This window comes from Artibeus jamaicensis, unplaced genomic scaffold, assembly GCF_021234435.1.
Source record: "Artibeus jamaicensis isolate MK-2021 breed Jamaican fruit bat unplaced genomic scaffold, CSHL_Jam_final scaffold_625, whole genome shotgun sequence".
Classification (NCBI taxonomy): Eukaryota; Metazoa; Chordata; class Mammalia; order Chiroptera; family Phyllostomidae; genus Artibeus; species Artibeus jamaicensis.
This window is the reverse complement of record NW_026522051.1, coordinates 5423116-5440201: the sequence shown is the minus strand read 5'-3', so window position 1 is coordinate 5440201 and position 17086 is coordinate 5423116. Positions and strand designations below refer to the sequence as shown.

Here is a 17086-nt window from a genome sequence, read left to right as displayed (position 1 = left end):
CGAGCGCAGCTCTTCTGGGTGACTGGTGCCCTTGATCCTGGGTCTAGGGGCCGTCGCCCTCGCTCCTGTGTGCGGGTGTCGTGGGGACTGCGAGCCCCAGAGCCGGAGCTCTGCTGCCCCCCAGCGGCCAGGCGGAGCACGAGGGTGGGGCTGCTGCGGAGACTAAACGGCCTGCGTCTGCCGCCGCGAGGCCAGGGAGCCCCGGAGCCCCACACGGTCCCTCCCGCCCCTCCAGCACCTAGCTCGTCGCTTAGGGACGCGGTCCTTCCGATCCTCTGCCCCTCGCTGCCGCAGGGAACCGGCTTTCAAGACTTTCATTCACCTCGCACAGCTCCTATCGCCACGGTAACCACGCTGCCCGGGCTCCTGTCGTCACGGTAACCGGCGCTTTGCGACCTTAGTTTGCGGCGTGGTCGCGCCGCTGCGTGGGTTGCTGGCGAAGGCGGAGGGAGCAAAGCTGGAGGCGCCAGCTGCTCCAGGACCCAGTGGAGGGTGCCTCGCAGCCCCTCTGCACCCCGGGCTATGGCAGCGGCATCCCCGGGCAGGGCAGGGGGCTCACGCTGGACCTGGAGCCCGGTGGCCCGGGACGCACTGCTGGCGCGGGCCTTCCACTCGTGCACCGAGCTGCGAGGCCGGCTCTATGTGGTGGGGGGCCTCCTAAGCGGCAGGGCTACGGAACCAAGCGGTGACACCGTGGTCTTGGACATGGTGGGGGGCCTGGTTGTGCGGGAGGGGGAGCGGGGGGCCCCGAGGCGCAGCCACCACGATGCGGCAGCGCTGTGCGGGCGCTGGCTGTGCACTGTGGGCGGCTGGGACGGGGCGCACCGCCTGGCCTCGGTGTCTGTGCTGGACACTGAGCGCAGAGAGTGGGAAGTGTGGACCATGGAGCCCGGCAGCCGACCCCCCGCTGGCCTCAGCGGCCACACCTGCACCCGTCTTTCGGACCGTGAGCTGCGGGTGGCCGGCCGGGAGGGCGGGACGCGCACTCAGCGCCGCTACGGCAGCATCTACTCGCTGAGGCTCGACCCCAACGCCCGCACCTATTGGTATGGCACCCCCCTGCGCCCACTCTGGCAGCCTCAAACCCCGGGAATGGCCTAGCTCTCCTGCTACCGTCCAGTCCCTGCCTGCTTTCTACCCTTAGCTAAGGGGTGGGAACCGGCAGGACTACGCGGTTTCCGGAACCCCCACTCAACCTGACCGGTGCACGCTCGCAGCTACACGGAGGAAGGCTGCCGCTCGGCTTCCCGATCCGGGCACTGCGCTGCCCTGCTCCCGACCCCGGGGCCCCGCCCAGGCCACCAGCTCCTGCTTTTTGGGGGCTGCAGCTCAGCTGACCCAGAAGTAGCTGGGCAGTGGGGTCGCGGGAAGATTAAGGTACTGTTCATACCTTGCTCAGGGCGGAAGGCTATTAAAATTGGGACGCTCGAATTCCTCCAGTCCCTTCTTTCTCCCCCCAGGAGGAGCCGCCCGAGGCCCCTGGTTTGACGGCACAACTGGGAAAGCTTGTGAGCAGCAGCCAGGGGTCCCCGCAGGGGCCCCGGGGACTTCGGTATCAATCCTGTTCTGTGGTCGGGCCCTTTGCTGTGCTATTCGGTGGAGAAACTCTGACCAGAGCCAGAGACACCATCTGCAATGACCTCTACGTCTACGATGCCCGTGAGTGCCAGCCTTGTGGCTGAGTGGGGAGCCCGGAGACCGTAGGAAGAAAGTGGGCAGTCATGGAGGGGGGGGGAGGAGAATTGGTTGGCAAGTCTGAGGAATACACAGATTATTTGGTGTTGCAGAGGCCAACAATCTAGTGAGGAGGGAAAATGGGGACAAGCCTAGTCTTCAGACCCTATCAGTGCGAGGAGCGCCAGTGCCCAGCCCCGCCTCTCAACAGGCACTTCCCCTGCTCTGTGGTTCCGCTTCCCATGTGCCGACCGGGCACTGAAGCGCGTGGGCCACCGCACCTGCCTTTGGAACGACCAGCTGTACCTGGTGGGCGGTTTCGGTGAGGACGGCAGGACAGCCAGCCCGCAGGTCTGCACCCTGGACCTCTACCTCTAAGGAACTGTGCTGGAGTGTACAGTTAAGCCTCACAGAGTGGTGTTACTACAGCTGCCTGCCTCGAAACAAATGTTTATTAAATTTCAAGCTTCGAGTCAGAATTTGTGTTGGAATCTCTGGGGTGAGGGCAGTAAACAGCAGGCATCTTCGTATGCAAAGTATCGAGTTTCCTCTGATGCTGGGAGCTTCCCCTGCCCCAGTGAACCCCACCCCCACAGTGGGAGAAGGCCTCAGGCTACAGCTCACCATTCTGACCAAAACATTTAATTAACAACAAAAAAATATTACAATAGCAGAGAAAATAATAAAGAGATTAAAAGAAGGCAGGGTCAGGGTAGGAAAAGGTGCCAAGGCCTCAGTCCCTAGGAAACCAGCACCCCTGCAGAGCCGGCCTTGGCCCCAGCCCCGTCCGCATTTTCCTGGGCTGGCTTCTCCTCCTCCCCCATGAGTCGGATGTTGTGCTTTTCCCGGAATTCATTTAGTTCTTTTCCCTTTGCCTGAAGCTGCTGGGTCAAAGTCTCAATGATCTTCTGTATCTGGAGGGCAAGCAACAGATGTCATATCATGTCCCCCCATCTGGGGGGAGAGCGGCTGGGGGAGTGGGAAAGAGGTGACACCTCTGACCCCTGACCCCAGCCTAACCTGGTAGCGGAGCCTGCACACTTGTGACAGGTGACTCCCGTTGCTCCTTTCTTAACCACGGTGGTTCAGGGACCTTAGTGCGCACGAGAATCACCTGGGCTGCTTTTTTAAAGATTTATTTTTTTTTAGAGAGGAGGAGGAGGAGAGGGAGAAAAACATCCACTGCACAGACCCCACCAGGAGTCCTGGCCTGCAACCCAGGCATGTGCCCTCACCAAGAAACGAGGCAGCAACCTTTCGGTTCACAGGCCAGTGAGCCACACCAGACACGGCTGGGCTGCTTGTTTTTAAAATGACTCTTCACTGGCCCCACCTCCAAAGGTTACACATTGGAAAGGGGCAGACAAGCCACATGTCAAACCAGTCCTCCTGGTGACACAGGCGCAGGGGTCTGTGGGCTCCACGACCAGAAACCGTGTCCCCAGTGCTGCCCCCCCCCCCTCTGGTCTAGGAGCAGCAGAGCAAGGTCCAAGACATGTGCTCCAACTCAGGCTTTCCCCTTCCTGTCCCCTAAAGCCCTGGCCTCCCCCGTTCCCTCGCTGCCCAGACCTCCCCTCAGGGCCCCTTGCTCACCTGCTCCTTATTGTTCTCCAGGGCAGGCAGCACCTCTTTGACGGTGCGCTCCACCAGCACCCCTCCAACCATGCGAAAGCACTTGCGGGTTTCATCTACCTCCTTCAGGGTGTCGATCACCAGGCTGGGGCAGGATGACGGGGCTGGGTCTCAGAATGAAGGCCCGTGCCGTGCAGCCCTGCCCACAAGAGGGCCATCCAACTCCCTACCATCAACACCTCTGGCTGCCTCACCTGTGCTCATTCAGCTCCATCTCCAGCTCGGCTGCCTTGGACGCTAGGCCCCGCTGTTCCTGCCGAAGGCGGTTGAAGCCAGCAATCACCTAAGGGGAGAGACACAGGGAGAGGACACACTGTGAAAATGACACAGGGTCAACACACGACACAGGACCTTTACAGAGCTGCATGGGGGCCATGTTTGCAATTCCTGCTCAGCTCTGCCTGAGTGCCTGCTCTGTGTGAGACCCTGCTGTCCACACACAGTAGCAGCTGGTGAAGAGCAAGCGTCTGCAACACAGCGTGGGGTGCAAAGCCACAGGCGCTCTGGCAGAGGAGGGCGAGACCCAGGCCTCGGTATTTCTAGCAAGATCTCTCATGTAGTTCTGCAGTCAGAGAGCTAGTGGATTAAGCTGGAGCCTCCACTTTCTCCCCTGAGGAATGTGGACAGTGGTGCACACTCCCCGAAGCTTGCAGGCGAAGGGGTCAGCAGAGGCTTCGTGACGACTACCCCTGCCGGGATCTGCCCAGCGGCCAGCCGCTGGCAAACTGCCGCACAACACGGGGGTTCTTACAGAGCTGCCACTCACAGGGCCCTTGCTCCCAGACCACAGGGACAGTGACCTTTTCTACGTCCGAGTCTGCCCACAGAAATCTGATTTTGGGTGGAGACGCACAGGGACAGAAGACAGTAGGAGCTAAGACACCTGGTTATCCTTTCTGTAAACTAGTTACCTGACCTGTCTTCCCAGCGTTCAACTGTGCAGACCACCCACTATCCTTCTACAGCAGCCCTTAAAAAAGAAGAAAAACGGGTTCTTCCGCCAAGATGGAGGCATAGGTGGATGTGCCGTGCCTTCTCACACAACCAAGATTAGAGAAAACTAAATATTAGCAACAGAAAACACAGCCAGAACACGGAAAATTGAACTTTTCGGAAGTCCGTTAACAACAAATTCTTCAGCCTGACCGGTAAGGGGCGAAACCAGTGGCCGGGGGAGCAGGGTTGCACAGGAGGACTCGGCCAGACACACTCAGGCCCATGGAATCCAGGCGCAGGGTCAGACCTAGTGAGCGACCCAGCAAGCGGCCAGGCGAGCGACCAGGCGAGCGACCGTGGGGGAGACAGCCGGGCCCGGGGCTGCGTGTTGACTGAGGTCGCGCATTTGTGCGTGGGTGGACAGGCAAGGGAGTGGGCGGTTGGACCCGCCGGCAGGTCCCCACGGCAAGTGGCAGTGGAGGGCGCCGCCATTTCCCTGCTCTGACCCCACCTCCACATACAGCGTCATAACCCAGCGACTCTGAGCAGCCCGGCCCAGGTGAACCACCTAGGGCACTGCTCCTCCGCACCCAGCTGTGAGAAGCGGCAGAGGGGGTCGCCATTTCCCCGCTCTGGCCACGCCCCTACATACAGCGTCACAACCCAGCGACCTGGGAATCCAAGGCGCCCTTCTCACACTTAAAGGGCCCGAACAGACCAAGAATGGCGCAGGAGGATCTCAGAGCCCCAGAGCCAATAGATCTAAGCGATGAAGAAATAGCAAAACTCACAGACGCTCAGTTTAAAACATTGGTGATCAGGATCCTCACAGAACTGGTTGATTATACCGACAAATTAGACAAATATATGAAGGCGAAACTAATTGAAATGAATGGAATTGCACAGGACACCAATGGCAATGAAAAGGAAACTGGGACTCAAATCAATGGAGTGGTCCAGAAGAAAGCAAATAATGGCCAAACAGAAAAGAGTCAAGAAGCAAGAATTCAAAGAAATGAGGAGAGTCTTAGGAACCTCCAGGACATCTTTAAACGCTCCAACATCCGAATTATAGGGGTACCAGAAGGGAGAAAGGCACAGCCACCAGTGGAAAACTTATTTGCACAAATAATAAAGGAGAATTTCCCCAATCTGGCAAAGGAAATAGACTTCCAGGAAATCCAGGAAGCTCAGAGAGTCCCAAAGAAGTTGGACCCAAGAAGGAACACACCAAGGCACATCGTAATTACATTAGCCAAGATTGAAATGAAGGAGAGAATCCTAGAAGCAGCAAGAGCTAAGGGGACAGTCACCTACAAAGGAGTCCCCATCAGACTGTCAGCGGATTTCTCAAAAGAGACCTTACAGGCAAGAAGGGGCTGGAAAGAGGTATTCCAAGTCATGAAATCTAAAGACCTACAACCAAGATTGCTCTATCCAGCAAAACTTTCATTTAAAATGGGAGGACAGATAAAGTGCTTCTTAGATAAGATCAAATTCAAGGAGTTCATCATCACCAAGCCCTTATTATATGAAATGTTGAAGGGACTTATCTAAGAAAAAGAAGTTAAAGAAACATGAACAGTGAAAGGAGAACAAACTCACAGTTATGAACAACCACACCTAAAACGAAAGCAAACTAAAAGGACAGCTAGATCAGGAGTGAGAACATAGAAATGAAGATCTCAAGGAGGGTTAGCAACAGGGGGAGTGGGAGGAGGAGAAGGGGGGAGAAGGTACAGAAAATAAGTAGCATAGACAGTAGATAGAAAATAGATGGGGGGGCAAGAATAGCATGGGAAATATAAAATCTAAAGGACTTGAGACACATGGTCATAAACTAAAGGGGGGGTAATGGTGGGGATGAGGGGTAGGGTGGAGGGGAATAAAGGGGGAATAGAACAACTGTAACAGCATAATCAATAAAAAATAAAAAAATTAAAAAATTAAAAAATAAAAAGAAGAAAAACGAAGCTGCCCACAGACGCCTCCTGCAGCCTGCACACCCTACATGGTGGAGCTTCCAGAGAGCTGCCGCCTCAACTGTAGCCTGGAGGGTGAGAATCGGGGAAGGGGTGGGGGCTGAAAAGAGCACAAGGAATGTCACATGCTGAGACAATTGTACTTGAACAATAAAAAAACAAGAATCATTTAAAAAAAGAAATACCACATGTAAAGGCTCGGAGACATGCCTACTGTGGGCCCTCACTCCCCAGAGGCCAAGGAGAGGAGAGCTGTGCGGACCGGACCGGCGGGAGCAGCACCACCCTTGCAGTGCTCCCGGAGCTGTGTCGGGAAAGGCCGCCCGCTGCTGGGGGAGATGGTGGGCGTGGGTGGGGTGCTGGCAGCAGCAGGTTTCACGTTTTGTCCCTGCCACTTACAGGCTCAGGACCTTGGACAGATGTCTAACACACCAGTTCTCGACCCTGGCTTCGGGTAGAGCCGCCAGCAGAGCATTCAAAAGCAAGAACACCGGGGCCTCCTCAAACAGCTACACAGTCACTGGGGGTGAGGCCCAGGCCCTGGCATTTCTAGAAAGATCTCACAGGTCATTCTGTAGTTGGAGAGCCGAGGCGCCTACTTCCTAAAGCTTTTCTGTCACGGGGACTGGTGATGTGGACAGCTTTGGAGGCAGTGAAGTGTGCTCACCACTGCCACGGCCTTCCCTCCACACCCTGCCTTGGACTCTCCGGACCACTCACACCAGTGCCTGAATCTCACTCTCATTTACACCCACCTCCAGTCTCAGGACGTCCAGGGGCCTAACCCCTCCTCTCTATGAGGGTCCCTACCGCCAGCTCCCTCTGCAAGCTTGCACACAGTGACATCACCCCACAGCTGACCTGTGCACCCCCCCTGCTACTTACAGCCTCAGAAGCCCAGGTGTCCTCCACCAGGGCTCGCTGCCCTCTCCACCCCGCCCTTTCCTCTCCATCTACTTCGGCCACTGGTGCCAATGATGGTCCTGGAGACCCGCTCACCCACAGGTGACTCCTTCCCAGCACTGCCAGGCCAGCACCCCCACTCACACGAGCAGCCTCTCCACGGTCAACATCATTCCATCCGAGAAGATCCCATGACAAAACCAGGTTCTGGAGGTCCCCACAGCACCTGAACGACCCTCCTCTGGGTGCACGGCTGCTGGGTTCATCAATGAAACCAGCTTTCCAGGAAGTGTCTGAAATCTCTGCGGCCTGACCTTCTTGTCCTAAATTAGTAGGAATCTACTCTCCGATTTAACGAAAGTCAGAAAAGTTTTTTAATGTTCTTCAACCATTCTTGCTAATTAACAACTCCTATTTCCTCTTGGCCCAGTTTACAAACCATTAATCAAATTCCAAACTAAAATGAATCTATTTAAATGTATGAGTTACCCACAGTTATTATGGAAAACTTCTGTGACTTATTTTCACTTAACATGATGTCCTTGAGGCCTGTCCATGTTGCTGCAAATGGCAGAACCTTTTTGTTCTTCGTGGCTAAGTCGTATTTTCCCCTCTGTGTGTGTGTGTTGCTTCCTCGTCGCTACATCTGCAGGACACTGCTTTCTTGTAAGGGCCACAGAGCATTTATACTCTACTTGTACATTTCTTTAGAACAAACTGTTCCTCTGTTAGGTTTTTTTAGGTTGTTTCCAGTATTTCAGTAATAAATAGCATGATTTTAGATATCTAGACAAAAAACACAAAAATTTCAGAGCTATGAGGGGACTTCTGGTCAGGACAGCAGCGCAGGCTGACACAGCTCGCCGCCCCATCACAATCACAACGAAAACACGGAGCGGCTGTCACTCTGAACCACCCTCCAGACGGGTGGGGGGTGCAGACGAAATGGGCTGCTCCCTCACCCACGTGCGGTGGATGAAAACTTGGGAGGGACACCTCAGGGGCAAGGAGTCCCAGCCCCACACCACACCAGTGCCAGGAAAATGCCCAGGGTACCAGTGCCAGGAAAATAAGTCTCCATAACTTCTGGCTGCAAAAACCAGCGGGGACTGAGTCAGTGGCAGAAACTGCTGGAGCCAAGCAGTTCCTCTTAAAGAACCCACACACAGACTAACCTACTCAGACTCACTCCCTCTGAGCTCCAGCACCGGGGTGGCAGCTTGAACAGCACCAGTGGCACTGGGAGAAACCGGGATGTCTGCCATCAAGACCAGCAGAGGCCACTGTTCCTTTTCTAAACCCTCCCCCCACAGACCTTGTAGTCTGGTGCCGTATCTGAGACTCCAACAACCCAATACTGTTAGACATGCCTTGAAGATCCCGAGACTCCAACCCACCCAACATACAGGCCCACCCAAGCTCCTTCTCCATATGAATGGCTGGTCTTGGCTCAAGCTTCACAACTTCCTACACCCTCTCAAACCAGCAGCTGGCCTCAGGGAGCCCCAGGCTTGGCACCAAAAGCAGCCAGCCTACATTCACAGCCTGGCTTCACCTGGGAACTTCGAGGCCCAGCACAAGTAGCAGCCATCTCTGATTGCTTTAAGCTCAGGCAGGGAGGCCCCAGGCAAAACACAGGTGGGGGCTGACCTTGGCCTGCACCACCTGAGAAACCCCAGGGCCCGTGCACTCAGTGGACAGCTACAAATCACATTACAGCACCACCACCCTGCACCTGCACAGCTGGTCCTCCACAGAGGGCATAGACTGGTGGTCAGTGGTCATAGCCAGTCCTTGCAGCTGACTGGCCTGGATAAATGCCTCCCATTTACCGGCCAACAGTGACCAAGACTCAACCACAAGAGGAGGGTGTACTCAGCTCACACAAAGGGTGCACCTCGAGTACCCAGCTGGGGTGACAGGAGAGGCTGTGCCACTGGGTCCTACAGGACACCTACTACATTGGGCCACGCTACCAAGGGAGTCATAGCAGCTCTACTTGATACATAGAAACAAACACGGGGAGGCTGCCAAAACAAACAAAGAAGCATGACCCAAATGAAAAGATCACAATTCTAGAAAAAGAGCTAAATGAAATGTAGATAATCAACCTATCAGACACAGAGTTCAAAACACTGATCAGGATGCTCAAGGAACTCAGTGGGGACCTCAGCAGCATAAAAAATACCCAGAAAACGAAAGATACACCAACTGAAATAAAGAACAATTTACAGGGAAACAACAGTAGAGTATATAAAGCCAAGAATCAAATCAATGATGTAGAACATAAGGAAGCAAAAAAAAAAAAAAACCAACCACCAATCAAAACAAGAAAAAAAGAATCCCCCCAAATGAGGATAGTATAAGCAGCCTCTGGGACAACTTCAAGAGGTCCAACATCCACATCACAGGGGTGCTAGAAGGAAAAGAGAAAGAAGTCGGAAATCTATTTGAAAAAATAATGAAAGAAAACTTCCCTAATTTGGTGAAGGAAATAGACACACAAGTCCAGGAAGCACAGGGAGCCCCAAACCAGATGGATGCAAAGAGGCCCACTCCAAGACACGTCATAATGAAAATGCCAATGGTTAAAGATAAAGAGAGAATCTTAAAAGCAGGAGGAGAAAAGCAGATAGTTACCTACAGGGCAGTTTCCATAAGACTGTCAGCTGATTTCTCAAAAGAAACTTTGTAGGCTAGAAAGGGATTGGCATGAAATATTCAAAATCATGAAAAGAGAGGGACCTACACCCAAGATTGCTCTACCCAGCAAAGCTATCAGCACCAAAGGACAGAAAAAGAGCTTCCCAGACAAGAACAGTTTAAAGGAGTTCATCATCACCAAACCATTATTAGATCAAATATTAAAGAGACTTATTTAGCCCTGGCTGGTGTAGCTCAGTGGATTGAGCTCGGGCCTGCGAACCAAACAATCGCGGTTTGATTCCCAGTCAGGGCACATGCCTGGGTTGCAGGCTGGTTCCCTGCAGGCCAGTTCCCAGCAGGGGATGCGCAAAGGGCAACCATACATTGATGTTTCTCTCCCTTTCTCCTTCCCTTCCCCTCTAAAGATAAATAAATAAATTAAAAAAAAATAAAGAGACTTATTTAAAGAAGATCAAAACTATGAAAAATAAAATGGAAATAAATACATACCTATCAACAACTGAACAAAAAAACCAAACAAGAACAGAGACAGAATCACGGATGTGGAGAGCATTTTGATGGCTGCCACATGGGAGGAGGGTGTGGGGGATGGGTGACAGGTCCGGTGATTACTACAAGTACAAATAGGGCCCTGGCTGGTGTGGCTCAGTGGACTGAGTGCCAGCCTGCAAACCAAAAGGTCACTGGTTGATTCCCAGTCAGGGCACATGCCTGGGCTGCCAAACAGGGCCCCAGTGGGGGGCGTGTGAGAGGCAACCACACGTTGATGTTTCTCTCCTTCTCTTTCTCCCTCCCTCCCTCCCCCTCTCTCTAAAGGTAAATAAATAAATGAAGAAACCTTTTTAAAAAAAAGAAGTACAAATAGGTAGTTACAGAATAACCACGGGGATGTGAAGTACAGTGTAGGAAATGGAGCAGCCAAAGGACTCACACGCACAACCTGTGAACATGAACAATGGTGGGGTCGCTGCCTGAGGGAGTGAGGGTGCTGGGTGGAGGGGGGCAAAGGGGGAAAACCAGGACAACTGTAACAGCATAATCAATAAAATGTAATTAAAAAAAGTTTTATAGCCTTTTCTTGAATCATACTCCCAAAAGTAAGATGAAGGAGTCAGAAAGGCGGCAACATGATTACAGCCTTCGTGCACACTGCTGTGAAGCGCCCTCCAGACGGACACGTGAATCTACGGTGCTACCAGCAATGTTCTGATGTACACGTTTCCCCAGAAGCCTAATGGTGCATTTATTATTTTCAACTTAATGATTTTTAGAGTAGGAAGAGATCTTAACCTCAGACTATCCACACCCACTGGATCTCTAAGCTACACCTGCCAAATACACACAATCCGTGCACTTCCGTCCATGTTCCCTCCCACGGGTTCCTGCTGTCCCGCGGCTGCCCTGCCCCAGGTCTGCACTGCCTCCAGGGGCGCCCCTCAACCCACTGCCCACACTGCAGCACAACTGACCTGGAATTAAAATCTCACCACATTACTCCTATACCCAAACCTTCAATGGCTCACATCAGGATAAAACCCAAACTCCACACAGCAGAAAGAAGTCCCATGAAGACTTGGTCCCTGCTGACCTCTCCCAATCCATCCAGCATATAGCAGATCATCAATTAACAGCAGCTGCTATAATCATAGAACATCTCACCTAAGTGCCCTGTGGATATCTTAAACTCAGGTCATTCAGAGCTGAGCTGATCCTCCTCTACCCCATTTTAAATGGTTCCTCTCCCTGTCTCCCCTGCTTCTGCTAAGGACACCACTTTAGCCCTCCAGGTAGAAAACTCTGCTTCCACTTGGAACACACTCTTTCCAGTCAATTGCCAAATCTACTGCACCCACCTCAGCAATTTTCTCAGGCTCACTGACAGCCCCCTGGTTCGGGCCTCACTACTTCTCATCTCAGCCATTGCCACAATCTTCCGGATCGTCTCCCTGCTTTTGGACTCTCCACATCCATTCAATACACTAGTGTCATTTTAACTTTCCTAACACTTGATGACATACAAAAATGTTCATGATATGTTACTAGGCTTGAAAAGCAGATTACAAAACAGGATATGTTGTATAATACTAATTTTATAAAATCTGTAAAACATACATTTCCTCCCCTTTCATCTACACACATACAAACCCATTAAGAGTCTGTATACTCTCAAATATACTCCAAAACAGTAAGAATAGTTCTCTCTCGATAGTGAGATCATGGGTAATTTATTTCTCATTTTTTCCTTTTCCTGAGTTTCCTGCATTTTCCACAATGTGCATATTTAAAATTATAATAGAAAACAAATGAACAGTATAACATATACTCTGTGACTCCCTCACTGTTTACATTAAAAAGTCCCAAATTTGCCCTAGGTGGAGTGGTTTGGTTGGAGCAAAATCCTGTTAACTGAGAGGTCACAGGTTTGATTCCCAATAAGGGCACAAGCCTGGGTTACAGGTTCTATCCCCAGTCAGGGCATATGCGAGAGGCAACCGATCGATGTTTCTCCTTCCCTTCCCCTATCTCTAAAATCAGTAAGCATATCCTCTGGTGAGAATTAAAGAAAAAAAATTATGGCCCTGGCTGGTATAGCTCAATCCTCTGAGCCTGTGAATCAAAGAATCACAGTTTGATTCCTGGTCGGGCACATGCCTGGGTTGCAGGCCAGATCCTAGCAGGGTACACATGAGAGGCAACCATACATTGATATTTCTTTCCCTCTCTCCTTCCCTTCCCCTCTAAAGATAAATAAATGAAATCTTTAAAGGAAAAAAGTGATGAAGCCCCAAAATCTTTGCCATGCAAAGATTCAGTTTACTCTCAGGGGTCCCTCCACTACCTGCCAAGAATAAAGACCTGTGTGGGACGCTGTCAATCTTATGGCTTGGTTTGTCTTTTCTCAAATGAGTCTGCGAGCTAACTTTACAAGGTCTATTTCATTCTTGTTTCCCAGTACCCAGCAGAGTGTCTGGCACACGGAAGAACCTCAAAAAGCATTAGGTTCCTCTCCCTTCCCTTTTTCCCCCAGTCTGAAACTCTCCTCCTCCCTCCTTAAAATCCTACAGCACTTTAGACCTCTTCCGCTTCATATTACCATTTTGTGTAACTTGTTTTCGCCCAGACTCGTTGATGGCAAGGAAGGGACAGTTTTTTGGTTTTTTTTTTAAGATTTTATTTATTTATCTTTACAGGGGAAGGGAAGCAGAGAGGGAGAGAAGCATCAATGTATGGTTGCCTTTGGTGCATCCCCTGCTGGGAACTGGCCTGCAGGGAACCGGCCTGCAACCCTGGTATGTGCCCTGACTGGGAATTGAACCGCAATTGCTGGTTCGCAGGCCCGCGCTCAATCCACTGAGCTATACCAGCCAGGGCAGGAAGGGACAGTTTTAAAAATCCTCATGCAAATACCTTTGCCTGAGTAATTGTTCAACAAATAACTGGTAAAAGAATCTATAGTTAAAAGAGCTATTGTTTAACTATGTTTTCCTTTCTCTTATGTAGACTTCTTTTAATCTGTTAAACACTAGCCAAGGTTAACAAACCATGGTGTCCAAGGACAAAGGAGTTTCTGATTAATTTATAAAATGTTTCCGGATGTTAGGCACTGGAAGGAAATGCAAACTCGGATTAGAAAAGGGTTTCTGATCTCTAAAGAAATTCAATCTAATGATTCCCGAATCAAAATAGTACAAAACGCAGGACTGATCCAGTGTGTGCGTCACGTGGCTCTGCAGTGACTGCGACTATCCACTTTCGGGGTCAGGTAGCCGACTCCATGACCAACCCCAGACTAATCCCCTGAGTTTCCTTACGAGCAGCCGTTCCCAGCCCTGTCGCGGGGTGCGGAGAAGTAGGGAGAGCGTGGAACCAGCTCCCCTCAGACCTGAGCATCCTTCCAGACCCTGCATCTCCGGGCTCCCTTCCAGGGGGCTCTCCTAACACCCGAGGGGCGTGGCTTAAACGGCCCTCCGGGCTTCTCCCGGACCCTGCCTGCCCCGGTGCCCGCGCGAACGCGAGCCTGGACCGAAAACCTGCGGCAACTGAGGGCGCCCTCTCTGGACCCAGCAGGCTGCCCTCTGGCGCCCTCTTCGCAGCTCACCTGCTCGGCCGACACCGCCCCCTTCCCCGCGCCGCTCCCGCTGCTCTTGCCGGCGCGACCGCTGTTCTCCGCCATCTTCGCCGCCTGCGGGGCTTCCGGCGCGCGGCGCGGTGTTTAGGTCACTTCCGGAAGCAGGGCTCCGCCTCCTCGCTCGGAACTCCCCCCTCCCTGAATCCCCCCCCGCCTCTCGTAAGCGCTCCCGGTCGGATGGTGTTGGCTGTGTCTACATGTAGGACCTGCTCCCTGAGCTGCGGGCTTGGTGACTCCCACCAGTGGTGCCTTCACCTGTGCTGCGGAGACACCACCCTGGGGGAGGGCGGGTTGAGCAGAGAGGGGGTCCGAGCACGATCGGCGGTGGGGTCGGGGTACCGCAGAGATCCTGGGTACGCGATCCACCTGTGCAGATGCACGGTCCACAGGAGAGGGGGGGACCGGGGAAGTTGCTGGGAGGTGCCTTTTGGGCTGCAAGTGCTTGGCAGAGGACAGGGCTTAAGGTCAAAGTGAGGTCGCTGGAAGTGCAGGTGTCTTCTGTCTTCCCACCTCATCATCTCTTCCTGTAGCCCACAATTACTTAAAAAATGTGTCTGGAAGATTGTTGGGGGCGGATTCTTCACCGGCAGGGCCCCAAATTCAGCCTCACGGTGTGAAGCGGGAAGTCAGAGAACTCTGGCAGTGTTGCGTGAGGGAGGGGTTAAGCCTCATCTCTTCCTCAGGCTCAGCTTCCTGGTCAGGCCTCCTCACCACCTCCTGTCCCTTCTGTGGCCCGGATTGCGGATACCTCAACGCTCAGTACTCTGTGCTCGATCCAGGTAACAAGTTTTGTATCCTCAGTGCCTAGCACATAGTAGATGCTCAATAAGTACGAAATGAATGGTGATGGTTAACAGCGGGGTACCTACTACCATCTACCGGACATTTGATGGGTAGGTCATTGTGCCTTGTGAGAACAAAACCAAAGGGAAGCCCAGCTTTCCTGCCTCCCCACACGAGACCCTTGCCATTGAACTTGGGTTTCCCCATGCTGGGAAACCTGAGTCCCACCTGCACCATTCACAGGCCCAGAGCTATGGCTAGCTTCTCTTCCTCCTGGGAAATGCCCCTGGTGGCTGTGTGCCAGGTAACATCCACACCAGACAAGCAGCAGAACTTCAAAGCTTGTGCTGCGCTGGTTAGAGAGGCTGCCAGACTGGGTGCTTGCCTGGCCTTCCTGCCGGAGGCATTTGACTTCATTGCACGGGACCCTGCTGAGACTCTACACCTGTCTGAGCCACTGGGAGGGACGCTTTTGGGAGAATATACCCAGCTTGCCAGGTATCAGGAAAAGGGGGAGGGAGAAGTCTGCTTTGTTGGGCAGTGTCTGGATTGCCACGTGTGAGGGTGGAGCTTTGGGAAGAGTGCCAGTGTCCACTCCCCCCCAGGGAATGTGGACTCTGGCTGTCCTTGGGTGGTTTCCACGAGCGTGGCCAGGACTGGGAGCAGACTCAGAAAATCTACAATTGCCACGTGCTTCTGAACAGCGAGGGTGAGACTAAACAACTCTTTTGTTTGCCTCTTGCCAAGCTCTTCTACCTAAATCAAGATTCTCCAGAATTGCTTTAATTCTCTTTGGCCAAGGGCTCCTCCTTGGGAGCAGAGGAGCTAAACTTGGCTTCTCAAGCACCAGCACCAGATATTCCTTCTCCTCCCTCCTCTAGGGTCAGTAGTGGCCACTTACAGGAAGACACACCTGTGTGACGTAGACATTCCAGGGCAGGGGCCAATGCGCGAAAGCAACTCCACCACGCCTGGGCCCGGTCTCGAGCTGCCTGTCACGACACCAGCGGGCAAGGTGAGAGCAGCGAGGGGAGGAAGAGGAACCAGAGGGGCAGGACAGGAGTACGGAGATGTGGTCATACATCGAACACCCTAAGGAGCAGGGTAGCGCAGGTGTGCTAAATGCTACATGGCAAATGGGACAGTTCTTTCATTCCAGGTTGGTCTGGCTGTCTGCTACGACATACGGTTCCCAGAACTCTCTCTGGCATTGGCTCAGGCTGGGGCAGAAATACTTACCTACCCCTCAGCTTTCGGATCTGTGACAGGCCCGGCCCACTGGGAGGTAAGAGGGCCTCATCAGGACACGCCAGCCTTCTCTCAACCTCACCCTCTTCCTTGACCCTAAAGGTTAGATTTTCACTGCCTTCCCACCTAGTTGGGAAACTCGTTCCTAGGTCACGGCCTCACTCTCGTGTGCTCAGTAGTAGTCAGCACCGTCCGTCAGTGCTCGGCAGTCACAGCATGGTCACGGTGGGTAGGTTGGTGTAGTACTTTCCTCCCAGCCGCCACCCCATGTCTCCCCAGGTGCTGCTGCAGGCCCGCGCCATCGAAACCCAGTGCTACGTTGTGGCAGCAGCCCAGTGTGGACGCCATCATGAGACGAGAGCAAGTTACGGCCACAGCATGGTGGTGGACCCCTGGGGAACGGTGGTGGCCCGCTGCTCTGAGGGACCAGGCCTCTGCCTTGCCCGAATCGACCTTGGTTACCTACGACAGGTGCGCCAACACCTGCCTGTGTTCCAGCACCGCAGGCCTGACCTCTACGGCAACCTGGGTCGCCCGCTGTGAGCTGGCGCTGCTGCCGTGTGGGGGGCACGCAGGCGCGCCTCCCCTCACTGGGAGAACCGTGCCTTCTGCAGGAACACAGGCTCAGCTTCTTGGGAAAGTAGGAAATCACCTAAGCTCAGATTTTAGTTTTGAAAAGGTGGAATTTTATACAGTCACTGTTTATTTCATGAAAACTGAAATTATGCTGAGGGCTGAGCAGCACTAGCATTGAAAAAAATATAATCATCATAAAGTCTGTGTCTGGACACCTCCTTTGGGAGCTGAAGGAGGAGATGGTGGTGTGCCCGCTGCACTTGGCCCTGGTTCCAGGCCGCTGGCTCATCCAACACGCCTCCTACCCAGATGAAAGTGCAACGCTCAGTGCATGTGGACGGGGAGGGACACAGGAGGGCCGACGCCGAATCGCTTCACTTTCCCCCGTGACGCCCTTTGCCCAGGCAGGGGGAAGGGCTGCAGGGCACCTTACTTATCTTCACTGCTTGGGGAACGCAGCGTCACGCTACCCCCCACTTTTCAGGGGGAGTGTTTGTGCCTCGGCGCCCCCGTCCCCCCGGCGTGTGCACACACGCCAGGCTGACCAGACCGACCT

General features: G+C 53.2%; 3 protein-coding genes across 6 annotated transcripts; 2 read left to right on the top strand and 1 right to left on the bottom strand.

The window, feature by feature from the left end:
- Positions 1 to 218: 218 nt before the first annotated feature.
- On the top strand, positions 219 to 2305 carry KLHDC9 (kelch domain containing 9). The gene is made up of 4 exons (XM_037150074.2): positions 219 to 1046; positions 1218 to 1377; positions 1461 to 1659; positions 1886 to 2305. Exons 1-4 carry the CDS (start codon positions 523 to 525, stop codon positions 2050 to 2052), a joined length of 1050 nt encoding a protein of 349 aa, XP_037005969.1. The 5' UTR covers positions 219 to 522; the 3' UTR covers positions 2053 to 2305.
- PFDN2 (prefoldin subunit 2) lies at positions 2295 to 13974 on the bottom strand. Its single transcript, XM_037150085.2, has 4 exons — positions 13894 to 13974; positions 3501 to 3589; positions 3268 to 3391; positions 2295 to 2588 (listed from the first exon to the last, which is right to left on the bottom strand). Exons 1-4 carry the CDS (start codon positions 13966 to 13968, stop codon positions 2415 to 2417), a joined length of 462 nt encoding a protein of 153 aa, XP_037005980.2. The 5' UTR covers positions 13969 to 13974; the 3' UTR covers positions 2295 to 2414.
- Positions 13975 to 13989: 15 nt separating this feature from the next.
- On the top strand, positions 13990 to 16734 carry NIT1 (nitrilase 1). Of its 4 annotated transcripts, none has more exons than XM_053659349.1 (7): positions 13990 to 14082; positions 14607 to 14702; positions 14950 to 15204; positions 15312 to 15415; positions 15588 to 15721; positions 15866 to 15991; positions 16234 to 16734. In XM_053659349.1, the coding sequence occupies exons 3-7, from the start codon at positions 14960 to 14962 to the stop codon at positions 16495 to 16497; spliced, it is 873 nt and encodes a 290-aa protein (XP_053515324.1). In that variant the 5' UTR covers positions 13990 to 14082; positions 14607 to 14702; positions 14950 to 14959; the 3' UTR covers positions 16498 to 16734. The 4 variants fall into 4 exon arrangements, with proteins under 4 accessions (XP_053515324.1, XP_037005889.2, XP_053515325.1 ...); XM_037149994.2 differs by having other exon boundaries at positions 14020 to 14122; XM_053659350.1 differs by lacking the exon at positions 13990 to 14082 and adding an exon at positions 14130 to 14152.
- The last annotated feature ends 352 nt before the right edge of the window (positions 16735 to 17086 follow it).